The sequence below is a fragment of the Pempheris klunzingeri genome, chromosome 19, assembly GCF_042242105.1.
Source record: "Pempheris klunzingeri isolate RE-2024b chromosome 19, fPemKlu1.hap1, whole genome shotgun sequence".
NCBI classification, from domain to species: domain Eukaryota; kingdom Metazoa; phylum Chordata; class Actinopteri; order Acropomatiformes; family Pempheridae; genus Pempheris; species Pempheris klunzingeri.
Window position 1 is genome coordinate 16,520,566 of NC_092030.1, and position 26,860 is coordinate 16,547,425.

The following is a 26,860-nucleotide window of genomic DNA, read 5'->3' on the forward strand; positions in this document are numbered from 1 at the left end:
ATCAGGAGCACCATAAAGGAGAGAGAGACATGATTCTGCAGACATGAAATGATTTTTTTTCCCCTAACCAAACATATATTGCCTCCAATGCCAGCTCTGGAGCAGGATGACAAAGGCGTGCAGGTGGATTTGCAGGACCTGGGTTACGAAACCAGTGGCAAGAGTGAGAACGATAGGGAAGAGAGCAGTAGCACAGGTAGCCGGCTTTTAGACGGACGTTGCATGTCTGTCTGCTGAGTGGACACTAATCTCACATGTGGATGGATTCTCTCTATATGTCTGCATGAGGAGGGAATAGAAGGCAACTGTGATACACTGTCTCTTACCTTGAGAAACGTTTTCTGTTCGGGTCTCATAACCACACACTCTCAACTGGTTTTAATCTGGTATTTCTCTGCACGATTCCCAAATCTGAATGGGTTGTCAATATTTTGCATTGACGAATTCTTGCATGTCCTCACTCTGAAGTTTGGGAATGTCTTTCGAGCACTCATTAACCTTTCACTTTGAATTCTTGTCTTATTTCACAGTCCAGCTGTATCTGAAATGATTTGTTTCCTCATGTTTTCCACAACTTCAACAAAAATATTTTCTTGTTCCCTAGTTGATTGTTTCTGTGTCCCTTGTGTTGCCAGATCTAGAGGTTGGTGTGAAACCCAGCTGCAGTGCTTCTAGCCTGCCTTCCCTGCTGAAACACGAGCAGGCCACATTCTCCTCTACTGAAAACCTGGACTCAAGCTCCAGCACCCCATACCCTAGTTCCCCAGCTCTCAGCTCAGCCAAGGTATTCAATTTAGCTTGCCTGTTTCAAGGCGCAGCAAGTCTGTCAAGCTTTTTGAGCAGCTGAATTTGTGTGACCAACCGTCTCCTCTCCCCTGTTTTCAGGTCAGTCTGAAAAGCCCACAGGCGTATGATGATTACGGCGTTTCTGAGGACCCTCTCCAGCTTCAGGGACAAGTCAGAGAGCTGAAGGTCCACCTGGAAAACCAGACCAAACTCATCCTCCAAATGCAAAGTCTTCTGCGCAGGAACTCTCTCTCCTACGACCTAGTTGCCAGCGCCTCTGATCCCTCGACCATCAGGGATCAAGAGGACCACAGCCAAGATAGGAGCTACAGAAGTGGGCAGCTCAGGGAGAAAAAGGAGGGGGAGAACCTGGCGATGAAGGATAAAACCAGCAGGCCGAGTTTGGAACTGGAGAGAGAGAGAACATTGAACAGAAGCGTGGGCGACCAGCTGCAGCAGAACCGCAGCCGCTCCACATCACCTGCAAGGTCAACATCCATTTTCGGTCCATTATTAATATTATAGTAGTTTTACACCCAGTGAAAGCTGCATAGTCGTTTTAAAAATCAAACCTTGACTCATGCTGTCGACTTTGATGTGTTTTTCTTTCCCCTCGCTTGTCCTCATTCTGTCTTGTCCACAGACTGGACTCCCTGGTGCAGTCGCAGGCCAGGGAGCTGTCACAACTGAGGCAGCAGATCAAGGAGAGCCGCAGGCTGGGAGCCCTGCAGCGTCGGCAGCTGGAGGAGCTGAGTGTGGCCTTCAAGGAGCTGCTGCAGGCCAGCAAAGTCGACTACTACATGGGGGAGGTGGTCAAAGAGCAGCTGGACAAGAGCCTGGGCATTCTGGACAGGCTGGAGGGAAGGCTGGACAAAGGTAGCTGCTGCCTCACTTTTAACTGCAGTCATCTTTTGAGAAACAGCCCTAATAGTAATAGTGCTAATTATATTAATATAATTTTGGCCAAAACACACTGAACTCCAGCCAACACATGTGCAAGTATAGAAAGTTTGACTCTCTAAACCATATTCGCTTATTATCCAGAAACATTTTGTTGGTTTAACCAAGAGAGAGACACCAGCAGAGAGAGGGGAACACAAATGAGTAGTCATTCGTAACTGATTTTTACAGACTTGTCCTTGACAGCGTCTTTCCCTCTGTCTGCTAGGAGAGTCTCATCTGGATAATGAGGATGTGGCGGCTCTGGAACTGTCTCGCAGGTACGTCTCAGACTCTCGTACTGCACTTGCTTGTTGACAATGTCTCAGTTCATTCGCTTCAATTTGGCTGTTTGTTTGTGGTGAAGTGAAATGGTAACATCCAGTAAGAAAAAATAGCCCAGCAAGTATCTAAGTACTACTAAGTATGTCTTTTGTCATCTTTTTTTGTTTGAATTAAACAAATGAGCTACAGCATGTTCATTTATGAGCTTATGGTACTTTGTCCCTGGACAGAGCCAGTTTAGCTGTTTGCCTCCGGTTCCAGTCTTTGCACTAAGCTAAGCTAAGAAGCTGCTGGCTGTAGCTTTCAATTTGGCCTGGAGCACTCCTCCCATTTTCTTGGCTTTACCACATATGACTTGATGTGTAACCTACTTCACGTTCCTGCATCAGTTGTGTGATTTATTGTACTTGTTCAGTGTGTTTATTTAGTATTTGAGGTTCTGTCATTTTTTAGGTCACATTGCACATTTTACTGTATGAGATTTGCGGGTTGTTAGCCAAGCTGTTTTGATGTTTGTCTCATGACCCTTTTAATGCCCACCCCCCCACAGCCACCCAGCCAATTGCCTTATGACCCTGGGCGGAGTGTGTGTTGCTAGGTTTGAATAGTGTCCTGCTGTTGGCCTAATTTTTTCTGTGGCAACCAAAACATTACAGGCCATTGCATTCACCCTAACTGGGTCACTGGTGTCTCTGAGAAATTGGAGGGGACACACACACCACATGTTAATGTTCATCCATTTACGTCAATGTTCATCCATTTATGCCAATTACAGTTCACACACTAATCACCCAGAAACCAAATTAATTATTAAGTTTGGCATAAAACACCAACATAAGTATATGTGTGCAATTCAGCCCTCTGAACAACACTTTCTGAAATTTGTTACACTTTTATTTCCCACCATTGGATAGAAATAAGTCAGAGAAATCAGAGAACTCCAAGTTTTTCATTTTTCATTTTTATTGGCATTAGTAGTGAAATTGGAGCTAATCTGTGGTTCATTTATTCACACTATAACATTGACTTTACTGTCACGTGAAGATTACATGATGACAATTATACATTCAGCAGCACTCTTGTATCATTAGACGAATTGAAGTTGCTCACAGTGTCATCCGTTAATCCACATTATTACTGACATGGGCAGTCTTGGGGAGGCTCAGCAGGGATCACGATCGTTTGAGGAGAGCATGAGAGGTCCACCTGACAGCACAGCTAGAATCCAACAGGAGATAGAAAACCTGCGTGTGGAGCTAGAGGGCGAGAGAGAGCTGCTGCAGCAGCATGTCAGCCTCCTGGTCCAGCAAAACCTCAACCTGGCCGAATGCACCAGAGAGCAGCTGGACCTGTGAGTGGGTGTGATCCAGACAGACAGCATGACGTTTGCTGTGACCTCTTTTTGATATTTCCCAGCTGTGTGTTTCTGCTGAAAGTTTCAAATCCTCTTGTCAGGAACACTTTTTTTCTTGAGCTCTTCAGTCTTCAGCTGTGTCTGTTTTTTGGGTGCTGCTCCCCGTGCTGTGTACTACTTCTTTGTTTTACATTGTTTTGGCCTCCACCGCCCAGCGAGATGATGTCATGATGTGAAATCCAGCTGTTGGGTTCTCTGAGAGAACTATAAAATGACTAATTCCTCTCCTCCTCCTCCTCCCAGATTGGCTAAAGAGCTGCAGGAGAAGAACCGTTTAATCCAGAGCCTACAGAGCCAGTTAAGAGTCAGAAGGCCCAGCAGCCAGCACAGCTCTCACTCTGATCTGCACCACTCAGACAGGACATCCTCCTCTTGCTACAGCAGTCCGACCACACAGGGGGCCATTCAAGCCCACAGTAAGCACACAGAAATGTTGTACATTAATACTTCAACATAGTCTTAATAGTGGAATTTATTTGGGTGTGAAAGCCAAGTCAAATTATAGTATTAAGCATGAGGGACAATAGTGTGCACTAGACTGTTTAGTTATTTTAGGCCACACTAAAATTAAGTCCATTAAAAATGCATATTTTCCCCTTTTCTGGCCTCAGTGGTATATCAGTGAGATTAGCCGAGTCCTTGTCCACGGGCCCGACCATCCTAGTAGCAGCCTGTAATGGCACTTATTTTCCACTCAGATCCATTCTGTTGCAGCGAGGCGTCCCGTTGAACAAAGCATGCCGGCCAAGGGCAGAGCAAGTGTCCAGTTTCAATCCGCCTCCACTTAAAGTTGCATTATTCAGTGGCACCTATCCGGTTCAATCTTCAAATTGTGTTTCCCTTCGGGAAAAGAGCGGCACGGTTTGTTACAGAGACAAGTGAGGTGTGTGGATACGTGAGAGGTCCTGCAGAGAGGCCTGTAGACACAAACACACATTTCTGTCACTGTTACAACACTGTACAGTTTAACACTTAACCTGTTTGCCTCATTATACTGAAGTGGTTCATCTTGTTCTGTTGCTACCTGTGTTAGCATGGAGGATATGGCAGTGGATGGCATAGTTAACAAACTCTAACTATGGAAGGTGGAGCATGACTAAGTATTCATTTAGGGATTAATAATGAGGGAGAAAGGTGTCTCACAAAAAATGATGGTGAATATCTGTTACATTTGGTCATTTAATCAACTATTTACCCATTGATGTCTCTCTGTACGTGTTTAGGCCAGCACCACCACACTGATTGGACGGGATCAGCTGTCTCCTCTGTAGGAGGAGCTCAGGAGGAAGGTGTGTCCGGTCACAGGGACGCTGCCAGCAGACTGCAGGGCCTGCAGAGGGAGAACAGGAGACTGCAGGAGCAGCTGAGGGGCAGCGAAGAGCTCAACATCACTCTGCGCAGTGAACTGGACCTGCATCGCTCAATTATGGCCCAGACCAGCTCCCACCACGAGGAACAGGATCACGGCCAGGACGAGGACGCATCAGGGCCTCAGATAGATGCACATAAACAGGACGGTGGCGTCGGCTCACAACAGAATGCTGCCGAACAACCTCGTGCAATGAATTCAGGTAAATATGGCGCATAGGTGGGTTTAATCATGATGTCAGTTAGTTAGACTTTGAATTTCATCATACACTTAACACAAAGATACTGTCGATCAAAAGTCTGAAAGCTGCTGCTTTTTTTAAACTTTCTCTTAGAAGCTGTTTTCTTTCGATCCCAAATCCACGTAAAGTACCCCTTTTAATTTAGCTTTGCGCATGTGTGTTGGTCAGACTTGCTAGCAGAACATCTACAAGAGATCCGAGCTTTGCGGCAGCGCTTGGAGGAGAGCATCCGCACCAACGATCGTCTCAGGGAACAGTTGGAGAAGAGACTAGCCGAGGTGGAGAAGGACCCAGGTACGCACCTGATATCACCTGTCTGTGTTTCATCTCTCTTTTGTCGGTCAGTGTTACTGTTGGAAAGCATTTATCACCTCACTAGTTGACTGACAAGTGTGTGCATGTGCCTGTGTTCAGCAGCCACCAACATCTTCATCCAGGGCAACGACGAGCAGGGTCAGCTGGCCAATGAGGTGCGATTCCTCTGGGGACAAAACCAAGCCCTGAAGGAACAGCTCAACCTGGGGTCTAGAGGTAAAACACATTTACGTACAAGCTGATGTTAACCTATAATCAGGAACACAAACGCACCCTCTCAGTCCAATAGAGGTAGAGAGACCAGATGTTTCCAGACACCCATATTTGCCAGTCCGTCCTGGCTGGTGCAGTTTTACCAAAGTCTTTATTAAAACACACACACAAATCCATCATTGATTCAGTGCTCAACACCAACCGACAGATGTTTTCTTTTCCTGCAGACAAGCAGAAGGAGAACGAGAAGCTACGGGAGACTCTGGCCAGGCGGACGGCCAAACTGGAACAGAGCAGGAAGGAGTGTGAAGCTCTGAGGCAGGAAAACAGCCAACTGCAGGAGAGGCTGGAGCACAGCAGCCAGGAAAACTCCCAGCTGCAGGATTCACTGCACCACCGAGAGGAGCAGCTGCACAGGTACACACACACACACACACACACACACACACAGGGAACATTAGTGCATCACTACCGTACACTTCTAAACGTGTGCTTGCAGTGCACACATATGATCATTACTACTCTCCTTCATGCAACCTGAAACTACACAAGGCTGCTAATTACCATTCTAAAGAGCCATTACTATTACCATTATTCCATACTATTAGTACAACTCGGAAACGCGATAGTCTGTCATTTGTAGGCACACGCATGCACACGCACCATAATGATGGTACGTGACCTCTTGCCCCAGGTCCTACTGACACAGTTGAGTGAGGCTGACACCCGAAACCCGGAGTCTAGTTTACTGTCAGATCACTTCTCCTCTCCCTTCCCTTTTTACCCTTTCCTGTGTCTGGTTTTATGGGCTTTTGGACTAAATACGCAACGTTCGCTGTATATGGTTTTTAGTGATTTGCACACAAAAAGATGCTCCGATTTTACCCAATTCAGTGATAAATCCCAACATCATGAAGATTTCTGTGCACAGCTTCTGATGAAACCGTTTCAAAGAAGTGTTGATTCAACTTAATGGTCACTTTGGAGGCTGTAGTTCCTGATGCTGCCAATTTGTGTTGCGCTTTACTAAGAGGTGTTAAATTACTGAGCGAGGTAGTTTAGATAGTTTGTTTTGCCCCCATTTCCTTTTCACTTTCTGTAAACTAATGACTGTCAGCTCTTTGACGTTATATTTATATGTATGTATGTATGTATGTATATGTATATATATACACGTGTATATATAAGTACATATGTATATATACTATGCATAGATGAGTTAAGAGTAGATGACACTCTTTGTTCCCTCTTAGTAGACAGTATGCATATCAATCTTTTTTTTAAAGAATAGCATGTTCTGTTTTAAACTTTTTTGATCACTGACGTTTCTGTGTGTGTGTGTGTGTGTGTGTGTGTGTGTGTGTGTGTGTGTGTGTGTGTGTGTGTGTGTGTGTGTGTGTGTGTGTGTGTGTGTGTGTGTGTGTGTGTGTGTGTGTGTGTGTGTGTGTGTGTGTGTGTGTGTGTGTGTGTGTGTGTGTGTGTGTGTGTGTGTGTTTGCAGGCTGCAGTGTGAGGTGAAGCTCCAGATGCAGCAGCTGTCTGACTCCCAGCATCTTCTGCAGTCACTGCGGGTGGAGCTGCAAGTTTACGAAAAGATCAAGACCGAAGCTCAGAAGCGCCACGGTACTGCAAAGTTTTCAGAGAGCCTACTGACATGTTGGCTAGTTTTAATATTAGCAGAGTGACACTAAACAGTGGCAACTACTAATAATCATCTAAATTTTAAAGTGTGTCAGCCTCTGTAGCCAAACTCTGATTCTCCTTTCAACTTCAACTGTGGCTCGTTTTTATCACTTTACATGTGTGTGTGTGTGAGTGTGTGATATTGCGATATTGCTAGTGGGATGTTTGACACAATAACAGTGGTTGTATAACTCCTGTAAAAGCATGTTATTAAGAAAAAAGCAAGTGGTTGCTTGTGGTTTCAAAATCATGTACCACACAAACATTGGCTTTGTCAGCCATGACTACATTTATACTTTGGCAGAGGCCAAAGATCTCTGCTCACCTCGATAAAGTGTTTCACTCAGGGCTGAGCCGTCTCTCTCCCTCATCGTTCCTCTGTGTAGAATCCAATGAGACGACCCAGGAGCCCGTCTCCGTCCCTCCCTCCGGCCCTGTGGACCTGAGTGAGCTGCTGTCGGAGATCAGACACCTGAGGCTGCAGCTGGAGAGGAGCATCCAGACCAACACGGCACTGCGACAGAGGCTGGAGGAACAGCTGCTCCGAGGACCCAACCGCTCAGAAACCATCAACATCAACTACCTGCTGTCCTCTCCAGGTAAACACAAGGCACAGACATGCAGAGACTTGTAAACACAAGCAGGAATCTGCCAGGTCAGTTAAGTGTTGGTTTTACATTCGTCCTAGATGAAGGAGGCAGGTCACCTGGACGTGAAGGCTGCGATCTTGTCCGTCACTCATGCCAGAGCCACAATGAACACACCAGCATCCTCCATGGTAAGAAAGCCTCATCAGAACTGGCATGAAGTTTAATCATAGCAGTCATAGAGAATATTAGTGCAGAAAACACCTTGACATGCTTTCATCTGTTCAGATGAGAAACGTCGCGCTCACTCAGAGGTGGACGGCGGCTCAGTCAGCAGCAGCTCTGGCGACAGCATCTCCAGCGCTCCATTTCGCTTGGTGCCAGGCCACCGCATGTGGTCCAATCGCAATGGCCGCCATATTTTAGGTCTGATTGAGGACTACAACGCCCTCCGCAAGCAGATCTCAGACGGCCGTAAGCTGTCACGCAGCATGGACGCACAGCTGCAGGACTGCCTGCGTACACTCAGACAGCAGGGCTCTGACAATAAGGTACTGATGAACTGTTGCGTTTAAGTGATGAACTGGTTGAGAATGATGGGAACACAATGGCTGAATGTGAAGGCTGCACTAAAGCTTTGACACCGATCTTCATAGGTGATAGAACAGCAGCATCTGAAGAGTTTGTCCGGCAGCATTAACACCATGCAGCAAGTGTTAGAGGAGGCCGGTCGACTGCTCAAACTGGTGTGGAGAGTGTCTTTGCCAGCTGGTAGCACAGCAGGGGATGGCAGCGGCGACAACCAGCAGGTAGACATGTACAAACACATGCACTCCATCTACCCTGTCTGTTTCAGTATCCATGGAAACCAAACCTTAATCTTCTTGTCCTCCATATCAGGACGAGCTGCTGAAAAATGAGATAGCCAGACTGAAGAGCAGGCTGTCGCAGCAGGAGAGGATGCTGAGTGGAGCCGTTAAACGCCTCCGAACAACCAATCAGCTCAAAGAGGGAATGGAAAGAGTCATCATCGATCAGCGTATGTTTCTCCTTTTACATGGACAATTTATATCTTATGGTATAGCTGAAATGAGCAGCTGTAAGAAGATATTTTAGCAGCTGATTTTACATGTCATTTTTAAAGTCATATATCATCATAAAGTCAGTCAAATATTGTCTGCTTCTAGCTCCTCTAATGTGTGGATTTGCTACTTGTCTGTGTTAAATTGAATATCTGTTTTAGACAGTCGGATCGGGAGAAAAAACCTTTTTCCTAGTTTTCTGTCATTTTATAGACAAATAATCAATAACAGCTCTTCTGTATATCAGTATGTAAATAAATTAGAGTATGTGACTTCATTTTATTTTCCCCATATCTAGTGTGTCTAACCCATGGGGTCCTGAAGAAAGCCAGGGGGAATTTAGAGGTGAGTTTACCAAAGGAAAAAAAAAATGCCCCAGTGATAAAATGTGAAACTAATGTTCTTGTCTACAGCGGTAACTTCCTTTTCAGTGAGTCACTCTTGTTTTCCTTCTCATCCTCCATGCGAAATAATGCTAGACAAATTACTGTACCCTCTTTGGCCTGAAAGGCCTGTCTGGAGGACCAGACGAAGGTTAGTGTGGTTGAGGTGCAGGCTTTGACAGTGATCTGACGCATGAGATTTATGAGACCCCGTTGATTTGGTTTCATCTACTGCATGGAGCAAATACCACAATATTAATGTGTTGTGAAATATTCAGAGCCAATGGTTTATTGGGTCAATTCAGTCAAATCTAGTCATGTAATAAATCCTACCATTGTGTCTACTTTGGACACAGGATGAACTGTATTAAGATTTGGTTGAGCTACCTAATAAACAGGAAATTTGTCATTGTGTATATGAATGACTGTGCGGAAAAAAAATCTGCATTTTTGCTGCACAATGCACTTTGCATGAGGCTGAGGCATCTTTCAAGTGACAGTTTGACATTTAGGGAAATACACTTGTGCTACTTGCTTTCTGTTTTATAGCTGCCAGTTAAATATGAAGCTACAACCGGGAGACTTTTCGCTCAGTGGAAAGTCTGGAAGCAGCTCGCCTGGCTCTGTCCAAAGCTCACTAATTAGCACGTTATAGTTTGTTCATCCATACAAAAATTAAAGGGATCGAATAAACAAGATATTCAGTTTTACTTGAGCGTCAGAGGCAGATTTTTCAAGCCTTGGACAAGCCAAACAGTTTCCCTTCGTTTTCAGTTTGTATGCCAAATCACCAACTTCGGACTGGACAGAAATATAAGTGGTATCAGTCTTCTCTCTGAAAAGCAAAGAAGCAGATTTCTCAAAATGTCAAACTATTCCTTTTATACATGATGTCGGATGCATGTGTCTGCAGACAGCTGTAAAATGACCCTCAGTATTTGGTTACTTTTTTTTCATACCTTTGGCACCAACTGGATTTTACCCTGCATGTTTAAGGCCGAAGATGTAAAGTGACTGTTTTTTTCCTGCCTACGTTCAGGCTGACATTTCATTATGTTGTCAACTTGTGTTTTCTATCTCAGGAGGTCCCAGTCAATGGCCAGTAGAGGACGCTACAGAGCAGCCCGAGCAGATTAACGTCCCCGAGTCCGGACGGACTGGAGGCAGAGACTCTGGATCCTCAGAGGGTCACAACAGTGACGCCTCTTTACACTGCAGCTACTAAATCTGCCAATTCAACGCCTGACGCTGCTTTTGATGACGTAGCTACCTAATGTTCTTCAGGCCTTATCCTGCCTTTCTGTCCTGCTGTATAACTGTCACCTTACTCTTTAGACATCAAAGCCTTTATGTACTATAATTGCACATGACCTGCTTACAGTTTTATTTTAGGTACTGAAGCTGTAAACGTTTTTCTTTAAAAGAGAAAATGGCTTTGTAAATAGTAATTCCTGCGATTTAAATATTTTCCTTCATTCTTTTTTATATGATGCATATAAGAACATGAAAATGTATTTTATTACTGACTTATTGTTTTTACCTTTTGTTTTCATCGGTCAGTTCATGTATAGGATGGTTCAGGGGTACCGTGTGTTCAAGGAATTATGTGCAAATGCAGTAAAGAAAAACGTTTTAGTTAAACCCAATTGTGATACAAAAGTTCCTTTATTAGCATATATATTTATGTTTAAGTACAAATCTTGGCGGCCACTTCAAAATGTGTACATGGATAAGCAGATACGAAAATAGCGAAGTTCGGATCAGAGAAAATGAAGAGAATTAGAAAAAGTAGAGTAAGCTTTTCTTCTACATTTAGTCATTGTACATGAGAGGATTACACTTGAAAGGTCTAATTTTTTTAAGTAGCACTTGAAATGTGTCTGGTCATTGCGTATTATCAGTGACCTATAAAACTAGGCCTTGGAAAGATGAAGCACAGTCAGTGGACTGATGTTTTGTAGCACCAAGATCTCTACTCTTCATAATACACGTTCGTTTGGATAATCAGGCAGTTTCTCATTGGCCTTTTAAAGTAAACACTTTGGTTGTGGTCATGTCAAATTTAGTTATAACAGCAGTTTTGGCAAAATGAAATGTTCAGCAGATTATGGCTCCAAACATCACTTAGAATAAACACACTCACTCCAGGTCACACATTTGTGCTATCTGAACTACTGCAGTAACTGTACACTAAAAATGAGGTTTAACACCAGAAAGTTTTTTTTCTGATTGCACTACTGGAGGTACAAACACATGTTGGCTTAGTTTAAAAAAAAAAAAAAAAAGTAACTCCTTGTGTTTCTCCTGCTGGAAATGTTCATCTATCTCTGCACAAGTCTGACAAAGGCCTGAACGAGCTGGATGAACGGCTCCTGACCTTCATGGCTTGCCTTGGAGCCTGGAGTGGATGGTTTGGATTGGGTGGAGGGGAGGATTCCGCTGGCCGGAGACGACGGAGAGCCCCTGCGGAAGTGGCGGGAGAGACTCGAGAGGAGAGTGCTCTGCAGGTGAAGAAAAGAGAAAATCAAGAGGTTAGATAATGTGCTGTTAGTATACTGGATGTCAATTCTTAAATACCACAAAACCAAAACCGTCCATCTTTCTGTGCTCTGGCTGTGCTGGAGCCTTATATGGCTCTGCGCTTTATAAAGTCAACACATGTTAGTAGGATCAAGTTGACAATAAAAATGTAAAACATCAGAGAAATCCTTTAAAAGCACGCAGAAGACTCCAAACAAAGACTGGATGAGCAGGATGTGATGACTCACCAGTTCAGAGCTGAGCTCCTGTTTGAGCCTCTGTTTGTCACGAGGGAGGATGGAGGGATCTTTGAGACACCGAACAGCCTGAGAGATCAGCACGTAGAAACAGTTCTCCATGGTGAACATCAGCAGTGACCTGACGGACAAAGACAATTAGTGTAATGTTCTACAGCAAAACAAAGAATAAAAGACGCAAATAATTTTGGGAAACACTTGTTTCTCAGTGGCGCTCTTAAATCACATCATAAAGTCACATTATTTAGCAGATTTACTCACTTCAGAGCTTGGATCTCCTCTGATGAGGCCAGTGAGACTATGCTCAAAGAAACTGGCTCTTTCTTTTTCTCCATCTGTGAATAAACGGCACAAAAACCAGTCAGGGATCAGTGGGCTGAATGTATCTGTGGTTAATCATGATAATGTTGAACATACGGCTACCTCGCTCAACATGCTCAGAGCCACGTTGATGGTGGCCAGCAGCGTTCCAAAAGACGGAGCCACGTCGGGGTCAAACGCCGGCGTTGTGAAGCTCAGTACAAACAGGGTTCGATACTCTGCCAAGTCCATACTCTGACACACAGGCAGAGACACTAATCAGTTTTATTCTCTTATGTGTCTGTGTTCACATCTTTGCATAAATGTCAACACAGTAGCACAGTTTCTTCTGATAGAAATATGATACAAAAAAATAAAACTAAATGAGCAGACTAATGTTGGAGCTTATTAGAGCCGAATAAGCTGGCTGACCTGGTCCAGGAGTATCTGGCAGCAGTCTGGAGTGAAGTGCTGCAGAGTTGCCAGGGTTTTGCTGAGGATCTTCAGAAGACTGCACTGCACAGCTAGCAGGGCCTTCTGCTCTGCTTCCTTTCTCTCCCCTCCACCTGCTGCCTCTTTAGATGGGGTTTGGGGGGTTCGCTGTGCCCTGGGAAGGGGACCAGGGGGCAACGCCTCACCGTTTTTAGCCTGAAGTGAATACAAGAGTCACATGAAGCTGGTAACTATTTGAATACATTGGTTATAATACAGAATAAAAGGGACAGGCATTGCAGCATCATTCCATTTCTAATCAAAGGAAGGCAGATTTCCTGGTTTCTGACCTGGAGGTAGTGATGGAGCATCTTCTTGCTGTGAAGCAGATACGTGCAGGTCTGGCACAGATAACACAGGTTTACCTGCACAGAGGAGAAAAAAAGCTTGATAAGTGAACAGTAAAGTGTGACTGCACCAGAGGAGCTGTGGTGTTCCCTTTGCTGACGTGCAGCTCCGCTCCAGACGTGCCTGTATATCTCTGAGCAGTTTGGGCAGGTGAAACTGCCACTCCTTGCAGAAGCTGGAGAGCTGCAGCAGAAAACCGACCGTGTGATCCGCCTCGTCCAAACATGCCAGGCTCTGCACTGTCCGCACTGCATTTAGACACTGAGCAGGAGAGAAAAGGCAAACATGGAGATTAGTGACATCATTGTCAACAAGGAAACAACACCTACAGTAACAGAATACTGTTGTGAATGCAGGTGAACTTTACAAGCATAAACTTATATCAGCATAGTGTAGTAGCAAAGTGTCGTTTTCAATCATAGAGATATTAAACTGAATACCTTTGTGTAATTGGACTGTTGGTTGGACAAAATAAGTGGTTTTAATTCAACCTGTATATGGGATTTAGGATTCATGGATTCATTCATGCATTACATTAATTTAGTTGATGCTTTTATCCAAAGCTACTTACAATATGTGCATTCAACCACGTGGATAAAAGTAAAAAATCACAATAAGTGCATAAAAGTCATCAAATGAAGCTGAAGCTAATGACATGAGACACCTTTCATGTCATTACAGTCATACCTGTAGTATGCGTTCCTGATGAACTCCGACAAAGTCCAGGGCTTCATTGATGAAGTTGTAGCGGAGAGTCTTGAGCAGACTCTCCATTAGAGACATGCAGAGGCGGTAGACGCCCGGCCAGCAGGCGGAGTCCTGGGACTTTCTGGAGAAACTCTGCTCAGACATGAATATACTGTGTTATCATCTCATATTAACACATTGTTTCGTCTGTGTCATTAAGAAGACTTACGAAGAAAAATGTGTCTGTAAAGGGGTCGATATAACTATAAGGTAATTTTTATTACCTGTGACGCTCCATTTGAAGACCCCTCATAGACACACAGGAGAGGAAGGCAGATAGTCTGGATGACTCCTGCTCCTGCAACAGCTGCTGCCCCCTGGTGGATAAAAGACACTTAAAAATGTGACATTTAAAGCCTCCTAAGACGATAACTTGATCCTACAAACAAGTATTGTCTGTGTTGCAGTATTTACTGGCAGCAAGAAAAAAAAAACAAAACATAGAAAAACACCAGCCTCGTCCTTTAAATTTCAAAGCAGAAAAGTGTGTTTGTGTGAGTACCTGAGGAGTCCGGGCCAGTGTGAGCAGCAGGTGAAGTGCAGCCTCAGTGAAGTAGAGGTTGTGTTTGGATCGCAGGCTGAGCTCAACGGCGCTGAGGACCGAGGGGAGGACGGGAATCTTCCTCATCACCAACACCCAGTGTTCACCATCCTCATCGGTGCGACAAAGCTCCTTCGCTAAGTGCAGCGCTAGCACACACACCTGATAAAAAGACCGTGAAAAAACTTTATGTTTTACATTGCTACTCTGCACACTCTAGGATGTTACATAGACGTCTATCTTTTTGCCACTGTTACAGCAACCAAGTAACAATGTGATAATGTTAAAGGGGAAATTAGCAATTAAAGAGCCAGATATTTCCCTCAGGGGTTGGTACAAGTGTGCCTTATCAACAAAGATCAATTGTGTTCACAGCTTGTTTCCACTGCCCACAAGCAAGTACAAATATTTTTAGTATTTATTTAGTAACGTTTTAAGCAAAAATATCAATACAATCTAAAACCATTAAATAACCCCAAAAATATTTGACAGCTGGTAAAATTGAAGCTAAATGTTGAAAACTGTATTCGGTATTCCAAAAATTATTGGAACACTGAATGTCAAACTGACTTCCTCTGGAGGGAGAAGGTTGGGACCAGCTTTTCGCAAAGTGTCAGAAAAACCATCTCCTAACAAAACCGTGGTGTGCATCATTCCTCCTCGGCTCACCCCGTCTCTTTGATCCTTCTGTGGGCCGCGGGGACAATCCGTCTCCATACTGTCCTCGTCCTCCCCCGCCCCGTCTCCCGTCTGGCTCATGTGACGAGTGCTGTCAATGAGTGCCAGGGCCTCATCTTTCACCGTCTCACACACAGACAGCAGGAGCTGCGGCAGCTGGGAAATATCGCCACCTAGTTGACAAAAAAAAAAAAAAAAAAAAAAAATCAACAAAACAATTGACCGAGGCACTACTGCAAGGTTCAATTCAAACACAGACAAGAGGGGACACACGTCTCTTACCGTTAAGTCCCTGAATCTGCAGCACAGAGATAAGCGCAGAGAAGATTTTGGCTTTGGTCCTCTCCATCATCTGCTGGTCAGCTTGCAGGACACTCTCCAGGATCAGGGAGAGTGGAGACAGGATGTCAGGAGCTGTTGCTACCACACTGGACACGGGAAGAGAGCAGTCACAGTTTATTAGCAATAAAGGAGTTAGGATATGTCAAGTGTAAACTGTTGAGTACAACATCTAGGAAACTTAGAAACTCTCTGTCAAATGAATATACACCTTTTCCACTGTTTGAGGAGGATGAGTAGTAGAGTGGCCATCATGGATCCGAGGCGAAGACAAGGCACGGACGTGGGTGTGGTCAGCTGAAAAAGGAAAGAAAAAGTTAGAGAGCGAAACAGCAATATAAAGGAAGAGCAGTGCAATAGAAGTAAAGTGAGAAGACAAATGACAGAAAATCATGCTTTGCCACGACAACTTACAGCAGCTTTGGTCCCGTCCAGCACGTCCATGAAAAGCTTCAGTTTGGTCGAATCCTCTGTTACCTGCATCACATCGGACTGAAAACATGAAACGCAGCAATAATCAGTGAATCACATTTTCATGTGGTTTTGAGCAATAACATGAGTGAATGTGTCGGGCTGCTGAAAGGCTCAGGACACACCATCAAGTATAGGTAGCTGGACATTTAAGTATATACTTGTAAGAAAATGAAGCAACCGTTTTTATACAGATTGAACAAATAAGATTAATGTATTAACGAGCTTCAGAGGTGAGATTTACATTTTCGGCAATTGTCTGAATGTGACCAGTCCAACATTCCCACTCACTTCACCCCATGATCGGAGGTGAGAGAGGAGCCAGGAGTGTGTACTTCTCCTGCTGTCTGTTTTCACTCCTGACACAAATATTTCTGTCACCTTTAATGTGAATAACTGAATGCAGCATTATGAATGTCTTCCAGGAGAGACTGGCTGAAAATTATCATTATTTAAACAATATCTCATCTCCCACTTCTCTCTGATCATCAGCCTTTCCCTCCCTTCATGTTTAGCCATTTGGCACAACTATAAACACTTTTGATTTGAAGAACTGGTCCTGATCAGGTTATACTCCGGCCCGTGCATCAACACTTAAAACACCTTATCAATGATTGTGTTTTCTGTAACATACATGGCTTGTGGACAGAATTAGCAGCATCCGCCACGCAGAGATCAACATCTGGGTCTCAGTCAAGTAACAGATGCCTTCCTCCTCCATCTCCACCACGTGGCACACTAGAGACTTGACATACTGGGACCAGTACTCGTAACGTCGTGCATTGGAAAACTTTTGAAGTCCGTCCTTCAGAGACTGCTCCAAGGAACCACTGCAACAACAAAGACACAATAACCAATAGTTAAGTAAGGTTTGACACATCATCTGTAATTGTAAGTGATAAATATGGGAACAGTTTCATCATCTTAGGGATTCTAAAATTACCTGACAACATAGTAGATCTCAAGGCCGATGATTTTCATGACAAAAGCACAGGTCTCCAGAACACAAGGCTGAGGGCAGAATATCATTCTTGAGTTGGCATACTTGACATCCAATTGCTCATGTAATCATTATAGCACTGAAAAAAAGGGCTAAATACCTCTGTGGTATCTGAAGGTGGGGTGAGGGTTCCAAAGAGAGGTGTTGTCAAATTTTCCCAAAATCTTTCTCTGTTATAAAAAAAGAAAGCAGCAAAATGAATCATCATACTCCGTTATTCAGTCTTTCAAAATATTTTTGCAGGTGTCAAAGTTACAATTATGTGTAAGATAACGCGTTTACTTTTTACGTAAGACAGAGATGGCACTATCTCTGCGATCCTGCCAGAGGGCAAGGAGGAAGGCCAGGGCTGCTCGGTGGAGCAGTGGGGGACACCAATATTTCCCCTGCTGTTTGGAGTCAATCAGGTCCAAAACGACATGAAGACAGCTCCACTCACCAAGCAGAAAATCCTATAAAAACAAAAGTACCCAGAGATATTTTAAATCCAGCCCAGATACCACACTACTAAAAGTGAAAACTTTTAATTGCTACACATATCCCCACACTTCGTACCTTGGACCCCTCGTTTCCGTCTTTGACTTCCAGATTGAGGAAAAGTTCAATAAGCCCGGGCTGGGTTTCCACAGCAACAGTGAGGAATTCAAGAATCATGACCTTGATCCTCATGTCTTCCGTCTTGCTCTGCAGCCGAGTGAGGAATGCGTCCCTGATAGCTGCTGCGTCATTGCCAAGGCAGGCGTAGACTGACATGGGTGCCACCTTGGGACAATATAGAAATTGAACATCAACAACAACATTTGCTGGAGGAAGACAAACAAACGCATCGTGTACAATTGCACATACTATTCACATATAGTGGAGGTCCTTACTGTGGCGAGCCTTTTGAGCAGCTGGATTGCCAAGCGAGGCAGCGCTGGGTCATGTTTGTGGTAAATATACTTGGCCAAGACGACTATGAGATTGTTGCCATGGCCACCATGTTGCGTCAGCGCCTGCTCCAGAGGGGACACGACATCAGACGGTGGCTTCAGACGGATGACGTTGTTGGTGACAGAGAAAGCCAGTTTGACAGTCTGGATCAGGATCTGACCGGGACCCTCCGAGCCGCAGCTGGGCGTCATGGAAGAAAGGGAAGAAAATACAACTACTGAATTTCCAAACAACAGAAGACATAAGACCTTTATTTAGAATGAGTCTACATCAGAAAGGTTTGGGCTTATATGAAAACATAATAAGGAAGACAAGGCATGAGCACTATCTGTTCACCTGCTTGGCTGTGCAGCCAGGACCATATCAATGGTGTCTACTCCAACACCCATGATATTGACGACGGCCTGTCCAGCCTCAGTGTTTGCCAGGCTGTAGATGCACAGAGACTGCAGGGTGGGAGTGCTGCATCACGGAAGATAAGAGCAGAGTAAATCAGCAACAACAACAAATGTCTGTCAATTTATTTCCAAACATGAAAACACATTCATTTTTACAATGAAGAATTAAAACGTATCTGATAGATCTGGGCGGCAACCAACAATCCTTTTTATTATCAATTAGTCATTTGGTCAAAAACAAAAAACAAACAGAAAATAATGAAAATTAAAATTAACTAAATTACCGCTTTTAAATTGCAGGAATAGGTATGCTTAGAATTATTATTCCTCCCAGGCTGTTTGTACGACTTAAATGTTCTCCTGACTGAAGTTACAGGAGAATGAGCAGGTAACAAAGTTAAAATCTCAACAGACTAATCCTCACCTGGCCTGGTCTTCTCCCTCTGGGCTCAGATTGAGAATGGCATGGATCAGCTCCAGAATAAGACAGCCTGCAGCAAAATAAAGTGTTCAGCTTTTGCTTCCATTTTCCAGACTGGAAGAAAGAAATGTGACCACTGTTGCTTCAGACATGTATTCTTACCGATCCTCTCCCTGACTCCATAGGTGTTGTAACGCCACTTATGGTATGTGGGCAGCATCTCCTTTAACACCAGCAGCACACAGGGGATCAGGCCTTTGTTCTGAGTGCTGCCAAGTTGACCCTGACATTAGGCAACAGGAAGTGAAAAAGAAACACGTGATATACTTCATAGCAGCGGGAGATTTATTTTACGGTTCAGCTGTGACTACAGGATGTTGGTCAGCAGAAAAAACTGTTACCTTGACCAGGGTTGTAATGAGACGAAGGAAAGCGATGGTCACAGCATAGTCCCCCCTGGGCTGCTCAATCTGGACCAGCAGGTTGCCATAGTTACCTGCCTTCATCCCTTCAGCACTAGAAAAAAAACAAAAAACCTTTTTACTTCCCCCAAAAATAAGTCAGGTATTTTCCAGGTGAATGAAATAATAGGCAGCTTTTTTTCTTTACCTTACACACTGAGCCATGCTGGTCAAAGGGTTGGAGGCAAAGGGGAGGAAACCTGTGTGGTGCAGACTGGACCACACCTGAAGTAAACATCAGATGAGGTGTGTGATGAGGGTTTAAGAACAATGACTTTAAATCCTTAATTTTACTTCGTGTTCCCACTGGAAGTACCCAGCGTACTCACCTTCCCAGGCATCCTTGCAGCCAGTACGGAGAGGCAGTTCACACAGGAGGCGATCACGTCCACTGGAGGGTTGATGACTGATGTTAACCTAAAGGACGGTAAACACACAAATGTCAAGACAAATTCATTCTTGGTTTCACCGTTTCATATAGGGAGCACAAAAAAACCAAACACATCAAAGAGTTTGATAAATGTCTCTGTAAGGATAGTTTACCTCTGCAGCAACATGTAGATGCGTGAAGTGAGAGGCAACAGACAGTCTGACACAGTCCAGTCTGTGCTTATGATCTTATGGACCAGATCCAGGATGGGCTTCACACGTGCACAGTGGGCTAGAACGTCTAGGCACGAGAAAAGGGAGAGAATGACAGACAAGTTAATTACACTGAAACAATAAAGTAATTAGCTGATATAATAAAAAAAATAATAATTTCCTGGATACAGTAAACATTTCATTTTTTGTCATTATGAAATGAATACTTCATGGTCTAAGCAGAAGTGGTTCTGCAGTTTGATGGTATAGCTTTGGACTCTGGCTGTCAATTGTGACGATCATTTTTCTTATTTCATAAACAGATAAATTACAACTGATTGAATGCATGCCAATAAGTTATTAACTTCCTAAATAAATAATAAAAATACTGCAGATACTGTGTAAATAAGCTCCAAAAACAAATAACTGACCAGACAATTAATTGATCCGGTTGACAAACATTGTTTGTATATACGATGTCTGATAGAGGTTAGTTCTCTGTGCCATGAGCTCTATGGTTGGGTCTTTTCATGAGAATTGTTAACAATAACACAAATATGGATTACTAACAGCCTTATCTTTTAAAAGGATTTAACAAGCTTGAGTAAGTATGAGAGGCCACTTGTGTACCTGCAGTTGAAACAACATGGAGCAGCATCTCCACCTCACAGGTGAAGAGAGTCCAGGAGCTGTAGGAGTAGTCCCAGCGAACCACATACCCCTGGTCGCCTCCAATCATCACCTGGCCCAGCACTCCCTGTGGCATCCACAGGTTGGTCTGCCCTGTGCCTGAAGGTTGAGATGAAATGTTGTAGCGGTATATAAAAAAAAGATACCACAAAAAAAATCTTAAATCTTCTATCATTATGCATAACACAAATATGCATTAAAAATTCACCAGACCCTCTGACATTCTTCGGCACACTGAGATTTGAATGAAGATTTATAGAATTTACAACAACAATCAGAAAAAACTAACCGAGAGGGTAGAGGAGTTTTCGTGTTTGTCTCCTCCACAGTGTCTCATCATCCTTGGAGATTATATCGTTGGGTTTATGTTTGTAAACTTGCGTGTAGAAGGACATCTTATCCAAAAAGTTGTACACCTGTTACATAGAGGTCAAAAATATATTAAACCATTAACATACAGCAAAGCTGTGCCTACACCTCTATGAAAGTGCAAAATCTACCTTTTTCACAGTTGACTTGTTTGACAGGAGTGCAGTGAGAAGCTGTAACAGTGGTCCGATTTTATGAGGGAACATCCCAACTGCACTGTCCAGGATCATTCCCAATCCCATGTTTGGTTTCTGGATTAAAAATTTGACAAATCGGACAAGTTATCAAAAGCTGACGTTTGTTATTTTTATCCAGTTCTATCCAAACAACCTTCTCTTCATTTTTTCTCACCATTTCCCAAAACACTTCAGCCAGACTGGGAGCAGAGAGGACCTCACAGGCAGCATCGATCAGGTGGGAGCATTGTGTCGCCACACCGTCAGTCTGTCAACATGACATGATAAGGCAAGTTACCAACACTGGTTAAAAATGTAAATATGAGTGAGGAATGTTTAACATATATACATTTAAAATCTGGATGTATACCTGTAAGCTTTCCTCTTCAAACGATGTGATCACAAATGAGAGGAGGCCGTAGATACACATCTTTGCTGTGCTTGCTGTGCACTGGAGAGAAAGAGTGACGAACAAACTTTAATGTGAGAGCAGACATTGGCATCTATTGGTATGTCGATGTTTATGTTGCTGTCTCATAATTTATCAGGAAAAGATGTGAGTTTTTCATGCATAAAATGTGATGGTTTTGCTAGGCTGTTGAAATTAAGAATGAAAGTCTATTTTCCCAGTTCACTGTCTTCACTTCAATGTCTGGATTCACTGCAGATGCAAACCACAGCTCGAGGGGCATGATGTAGTCTGATTAAGCTCAGATTCTGACTATAAATCTTCTTTCCCTGCTGCCTGGTCGTCGTTTTCATTCTAGCCATCTCATTAGAGAATGATTTAGGTCTGAGACCACATGTGATTAAATCTAACTGCCTGGTAGAGAAGCACGCTGAGAACGTGGATTAAGACCTTGTGAAATGACTTATTACTTCCTTAACTTGATGTATTTCTATTGAGATGGGAGCAGCAAAGAAGCACCTTCTCATGAACTTTAAATTTCACCCGACCCAAGTGTGCATCTATGCTCTCTTACATTGTTCCCAGAGACACCGAGGCCTTTCAGCATGGTTGAAAGGTACTTAAACACCCCCAGCTGCAGGGCAGTGTTGCCTATCCTCCTGATGATGGGGCTGGACTCGTCTGGTCGCAGAGTGTGCCTCAGCAGGACCCACGCCAGAAGCACCGGCCCGTGATGTGGAATGTCACCAAATGTCAGCAGCAGTTGATCCATCTCCTGGAAGAAACAGAGGAAGAGATTATGAGATGTTTGTATAGTTTATTACAGGTACTTAAAATCAGTTCTCTCAGTCTAAGGTCAATTTTGGATGAATGGATGCTAGACTAAAATAGAATTGACGTTTTCCCAGAAAAGCTGGGATCATCATTTGTGTGGTTGAGCATTAGTGCTCTACGGTTGCATATCTATGTCTGTTGAATTTAAAGATTTGAGTCAAACCTTGATGACATCAGGAGCACTGGTGAACTGATGCTGCTCTGTACTGTCTTCCAGGGCACACTTGTGCAGGAAGTCTATATCCATTCCCTCAACCAGGATGAGAGAGCTCAAATATCTGCAGGAGAGAAACATTCAAGCCATGTAAGACTCCACAAGAAATTAAATATTAAGCAATGAACTAGACACTTCAGCAGAAACATGCTTATTGCAGATTTATTGTATCAGTGTATATGTCAGACCAATACATAACAAAACATTGCAGCATAGAAATGTCAAAGATGTGTTTAACTTCCAATTGTGATTGTCCTGTTCAGTGATTATCTTGATCATGATTCTTTAACAACAAATTTGTGAGATCAAAAAGTTTTAATTATTATACTTTCATTTAAGAAACACACATCAGCATAAAAAGAAAACCATTTCCCTATGGTTAAATGAATCAACATCTTCATCTTCACTTCAGTCATACAGAATTACAAATCTGAGTTTGCTCTGTGAGCCACAATACAAACTTCATCTTTAACTCACAGATTTGTAATTATATGCGACTTAAATGATAAATAAAGACAAGCTAGACATTTCTGGTATGTGCTGGAGGTTCTATCCTTATAATGGTCTGTCAGTTGCACTTCCTGGAGGACAGCTCACTTTAAACATATGAAAGGCACATACAAAAACACAATGAGGTGCTCTTACCCTATGCGGTCAACCAGTGCATCCATGCTCTTGTCTACTAAATGTCTGTTGGTTTGCCGCAAACCAAAGCCTTCCTCTTTGAACATTTTGGTGAAGCCCAGCAGGTCAGACGGGCTCATCTCAAAGTAGGCGTAGTACAGAAAGATGATCTCCAGCAGTAGAGACTGTTCTCTCAGACATTGCAGGAACCACAGTGATACTTGCCTCTCGGTCTTAAAAAGAAAAAACAAAAACAACATTTTATATCTTTTGTTGGACAAATGTCACCATCTGTTTTGAGCTTTCAGTCAAACAGAAAAAAAGTGCACAATATATGATTATACATTAGATCTAGGTTAGTACAGTACAGTTGTGCCAAATATGAATCAAATTATCACCATGAGGTTCCCGTGAGTTTCCCATGTTGGTGCTTCTGCTTTGAAGAGCTTCTCAAACTGAGACTGGTAGTTGCTCACCAGGTCCTTCTCCAGTTTATTGACACAGTTAGCATACTCAGCCTGGACAAAAACAAACACGCCCAGAGTTATCTTACAGAGGCAACAAGTAAACCCATTTTCAGAGAGAAATGCACATATTAAACTTTTCTTTATATTTCCTGATGTGACTGCTGCTCCTCACCCTATAGGGATGTCGCTCATCCTGAAAGTATGTCAGCAAGAGCAGGACACATCTGAGCAGACACATGCGCTCATCGTAGTAATAGTCAGCGATCTGTGAATACACACACACACACATAGTTGTATTTATTGAATTAAATATGGAAATATGTGAAAGTGTAACTATACAGCAAGTGTGAATGGCTGCAGATCTCTGCACTGACCTTCAGCAGCAGTGCTTGGCTCTGCCGCTCATCCTTGAGAACAACCTGTTTGGAAAACACTGTTAGCCACCATCTGGATACCTTTCATAACATTTTTTCTTACAAAGAGCTCTTCTGTCATTAAAAATAGTGACCTTAATCCCAAGTGATTGCATTACTAAATCCCACATACAACCAACAATATCACTGAAAACCTAAAACTGGGTGAAACATTTATAAACGGTAAAATTCTTCCATTAAAACTATGTATGGCAGGTAATATTTTTTATGCTGCAAACAAGTGTGGCAAGATTTCAGAAACACATTCCAACACAGCTAAAAATATGTACGGGGAGACAGACACCTTTAAGGAATCACGGGTGCCTCTGTAGTCCTCCTGTAGGTAGCACTGTAGAAGCTGCACACTCTGCTGCTCATCAAGACCCTGTTACATTATCAAAGCCTTAAATCATTATTAAATCATTAGGAAATGCACTGCCAAATGAAGGCAGCGGACCACGCATTTAACATAAATCAAACATTTTTAGCTCTTACCAATAGTTTGCTGATCCTCAGACCAAAATCCTTCAATGGTTGTGCAACATCTTTGTTCTCCTTCACTTTCCCAGCAGAGGATGAGCTAGAACAAGTGATGCAGACAATTATTCTCCCAGTTGTTATAAATAATGGTGTATTTGATTTAAGGATCAAAGTAACTGTGAAATACCTGGGGGGCTTGTAATAGTTGAGTCCTTGATGCAATCTGTCCCAGTGTCTGTCTAGCTCTGCCTCTATCTGAGCCTGTGCATGCCAAACATTTCATAATAAGAAGAAGAATCTAAACAACAGTATGCTGTGAGTGGACAAAAAATTAAGTTGCTTCTTTAGTATAATATTTCTGTGATTTTGGTACAGCCAAACTCTCCCAAACGAAGATTATTCTACCAATTACACATGTGAGAATCAAAGAACGAATGGGACCATATTCAACCCCCACACTCCTGGCGTAGCAACACACTCATGCAGGTAATGGGACATAAAGATATGTGGCAAGAGGACATACCGGCTCTCGTAATGCAGACCTTCCCAGCAGTATGGTCCATAATTCTCGACAGCTTCTACTAATACACATTACACAGGAAAATGCATCAGTTCATCTGCAGGTGAAAGTGCAGCTCGATCTAATGGGCAGATTGTGGGTTGTCAACCATCAAAGATATTTCCATACCATTTAAACTGTGGTGGCTTTTCTTTCAATATCTTTTTGAGTATTTTCATCTGAACTTAAAGAAAATGCATCACAGTACACTGAATATACCATTGTTGTGATACATTACCTGTACCGTGAGAAAGTTTTTTCAGTGCTGTCCACCCCATTTACCAGCTGTGGTACAGTTTTTGCAAACACTGACACAGTTGAGTGTAGGTGTCACTAGATCTACTCTAATGGAAAATTCAGATGAATACATGTAGGAAAATGCGCTGAAGCCCTTCATAAAGCTGACTGATATGTAGCCGTGCACTTTGTAACTCGTGGATTGTGACACTCATTAATGCATTTTAAACATGCAACACCTTCATTACATTTCCCTTATATTAAATACAGATTAGTTGCTTTACTATCAGCTTGCAATGGGAAATATTTTTCATTCATAGGAATCTAACTTATTGTCCTCTCCGTGCTCAAACACTTGCGTGAGCCCCTTCTCCATCTCCATGACCAACCACAGTGGGTTACTGGAGCTAATTAAGGGGCTACTTGTCTAGAAACATGGGCAGTTAAATCTAGTTAATTAGAAAAGGTGCTCCAGAGTTAATGTATAGTTTACGAGGCAACTTCACAGAGTTCTGTTGTTGACATGCGGCTGGCACACCGCGCTACTGTTGAAAAGCCATTCAAATGTTACATTGCTAACACTTGCTAAGCTAAGTTAGCGTGGTGCTAACAGCTCAAAAGACACCCTGTGAAATATAAATGTGACTGCTAATAGGACTCATTCAATAGACACGCTGCGTAAAAACGTTTACTCGCTGATAAATACTTTTAAAAACTATAGCACAATGTAGACGTTAGCTAAAGTTTGTTGCCATCTGCCTACCTGACAATCATCTCCGATTCCGCCATCTTCGTTCCTGCCATGTGATTGGTAGTTGGTGCTGCATCGTCATCAGCGTCATTGGGCACTTTCTTCTTCGTTGATGCCGCCGTGTTTTTCTTTTTAATAAAGCTGCTGCCATCTTCTGGGGGGAATGATTATGCCTTAGGACTACCTGTAATTTAGTTTAAATGTTTTAAACACTTTAACAGTATATGCCTTTATAAAGACACAGTACTATAAGATTTTTTTTTTTTTTAATAGATAAATGCATGCTAACACTATATGCTTGCGTGTTATCGCTGCGCTGCTCATCTGCCAGTGCCTGGAAAGAGTCACTTGTTTCTTGCCCCTGAACCAGCTTGGCATCTTTAAGGGACGTAAAGCCAAACCAATTTTACTTGCATCAATTTAATATTGACAGCTGAAGACTAATGTCACTAGCACGGATGCTGTCAACCATGGAACATGCAAGGGACAGTAGCAGAGAGCCTGTGAGCGACCATCTTCTTTGTAGAATTAAGGCAGCTAAGAATTGCATAATAATTCATGGCCTGTTACAGAATAGCTTGTGGTTGGACCTGTGTTCTTTATAAAGTGGATCAAATTAATCTTTTCCGTGTATCTTGGGCTTCACATGTCAAGCAGAGTTGATGTATATTCACCTCACATGATGTCTTCATGTCATTTATAACGTAATTTAAATCGTGGTTTTCTATTAGTGTTGTTTTGGACTATTTCACATAAAAGCTTAAAGTGATTCTGGGTTGATTTCCCCCAGAAAGGGGCGGGGACTTGTCGCAAACTGAAGTTCCCGGATGTGCCGTTCTGAGCCGTGGTTGTA

At 43.1% G+C, this 26,860-nt stretch overlaps 2 protein-coding genes across 2 annotated transcripts in view; one reads left to right on the forward strand and one right to left on the reverse strand.

The window, feature by feature from the left end:
• The window catches only part of cdk5rap2 (CDK5 regulatory subunit associated protein 2), a 31,776-nt gene extending 20,813 nt beyond the window's left edge, over nucleotides 1–10,963 (forward strand). Inside the window, exons 33-51 of the mRNA XM_070850440.1 lie at nucleotides 95–196; nucleotides 636–784; nucleotides 886–1,274; nucleotides 1,430–1,662; nucleotides 1,955–2,006; nucleotides 3,668–3,840; nucleotides 4,648–4,995; nucleotides 5,203–5,328; nucleotides 5,449–5,565; nucleotides 5,790–5,979; nucleotides 7,063–7,184; nucleotides 7,631–7,843; nucleotides 7,933–8,022; nucleotides 8,120–8,382; nucleotides 8,488–8,640; nucleotides 8,732–8,870; nucleotides 9,212–9,258; nucleotides 9,393–9,447; nucleotides 10,379–10,963. Of these exons, the coding sequence (XP_070706541.1) occupies nucleotides 95–196; nucleotides 636–784; nucleotides 886–1,274; nucleotides 1,430–1,662; nucleotides 1,955–2,006; nucleotides 3,668–3,840; nucleotides 4,648–4,995; nucleotides 5,203–5,328; nucleotides 5,449–5,565; nucleotides 5,790–5,979; nucleotides 7,063–7,184; nucleotides 7,631–7,843; nucleotides 7,933–8,022; nucleotides 8,120–8,382; nucleotides 8,488–8,640; nucleotides 8,732–8,870; nucleotides 9,212–9,258; nucleotides 9,393–9,447; nucleotides 10,379–10,521 (3,104 nt within the window). The 3' untranslated portion in view covers nucleotides 10,522–10,963. The remainder of the gene's footprint in view (nucleotides 1–94; nucleotides 197–635; nucleotides 785–885; nucleotides 1,275–1,429; nucleotides 1,663–1,954; nucleotides 2,007–3,667; nucleotides 3,841–4,647; nucleotides 4,996–5,202; nucleotides 5,329–5,448; nucleotides 5,566–5,789; nucleotides 5,980–7,062; nucleotides 7,185–7,630; nucleotides 7,844–7,932; nucleotides 8,023–8,119; nucleotides 8,383–8,487; nucleotides 8,641–8,731; nucleotides 8,871–9,211; nucleotides 9,259–9,392; nucleotides 9,448–10,378) is intronic.
• Nucleotides 10,943–26,050, reverse strand: nup188 (nucleoporin 188). Its single transcript, XM_070850441.1, has 43 exons — nucleotides 26,020–26,050; nucleotides 24,984–25,038; nucleotides 24,648–24,721; nucleotides 24,476–24,560; nucleotides 24,285–24,365; nucleotides 23,942–23,986; nucleotides 23,740–23,832; nucleotides 23,499–23,618; nucleotides 23,122–23,333; nucleotides 22,426–22,540; nucleotides 22,003–22,203; nucleotides 21,390–21,470; nucleotides 21,195–21,287; nucleotides 20,975–21,094; nucleotides 20,764–20,890; nucleotides 20,415–20,573; nucleotides 19,746–19,872; nucleotides 19,532–19,619; nucleotides 19,351–19,427; nucleotides 19,143–19,257; nucleotides 18,904–19,024; nucleotides 18,745–18,811; nucleotides 18,259–18,384; nucleotides 17,862–18,102; nucleotides 17,545–17,751; nucleotides 17,272–17,441; nucleotides 17,090–17,159; nucleotides 16,933–17,000; nucleotides 16,624–16,819; nucleotides 15,933–16,010; nucleotides 15,730–15,815; nucleotides 15,462–15,607; nucleotides 15,171–15,352; nucleotides 14,463–14,663; nucleotides 14,185–14,277; nucleotides 13,901–14,053; nucleotides 13,337–13,474; nucleotides 13,156–13,230; nucleotides 12,806–13,021; nucleotides 12,497–12,628; nucleotides 12,335–12,408; nucleotides 12,065–12,194; nucleotides 10,943–11,797 (listed from the first exon to the last, which is right to left on the reverse strand). The coding sequence occupies exons 1-43, from the start codon at nucleotides 26,043–26,045 to the stop codon at nucleotides 11,618–11,620; spliced, it is 5,244 nt and encodes a 1,747-aa protein (XP_070706542.1). The 5' UTR covers nucleotides 26,046–26,050; the 3' UTR covers nucleotides 10,943–11,617.
• Between the last annotated feature and the right edge of the window lie 810 nt (nucleotides 26,051–26,860).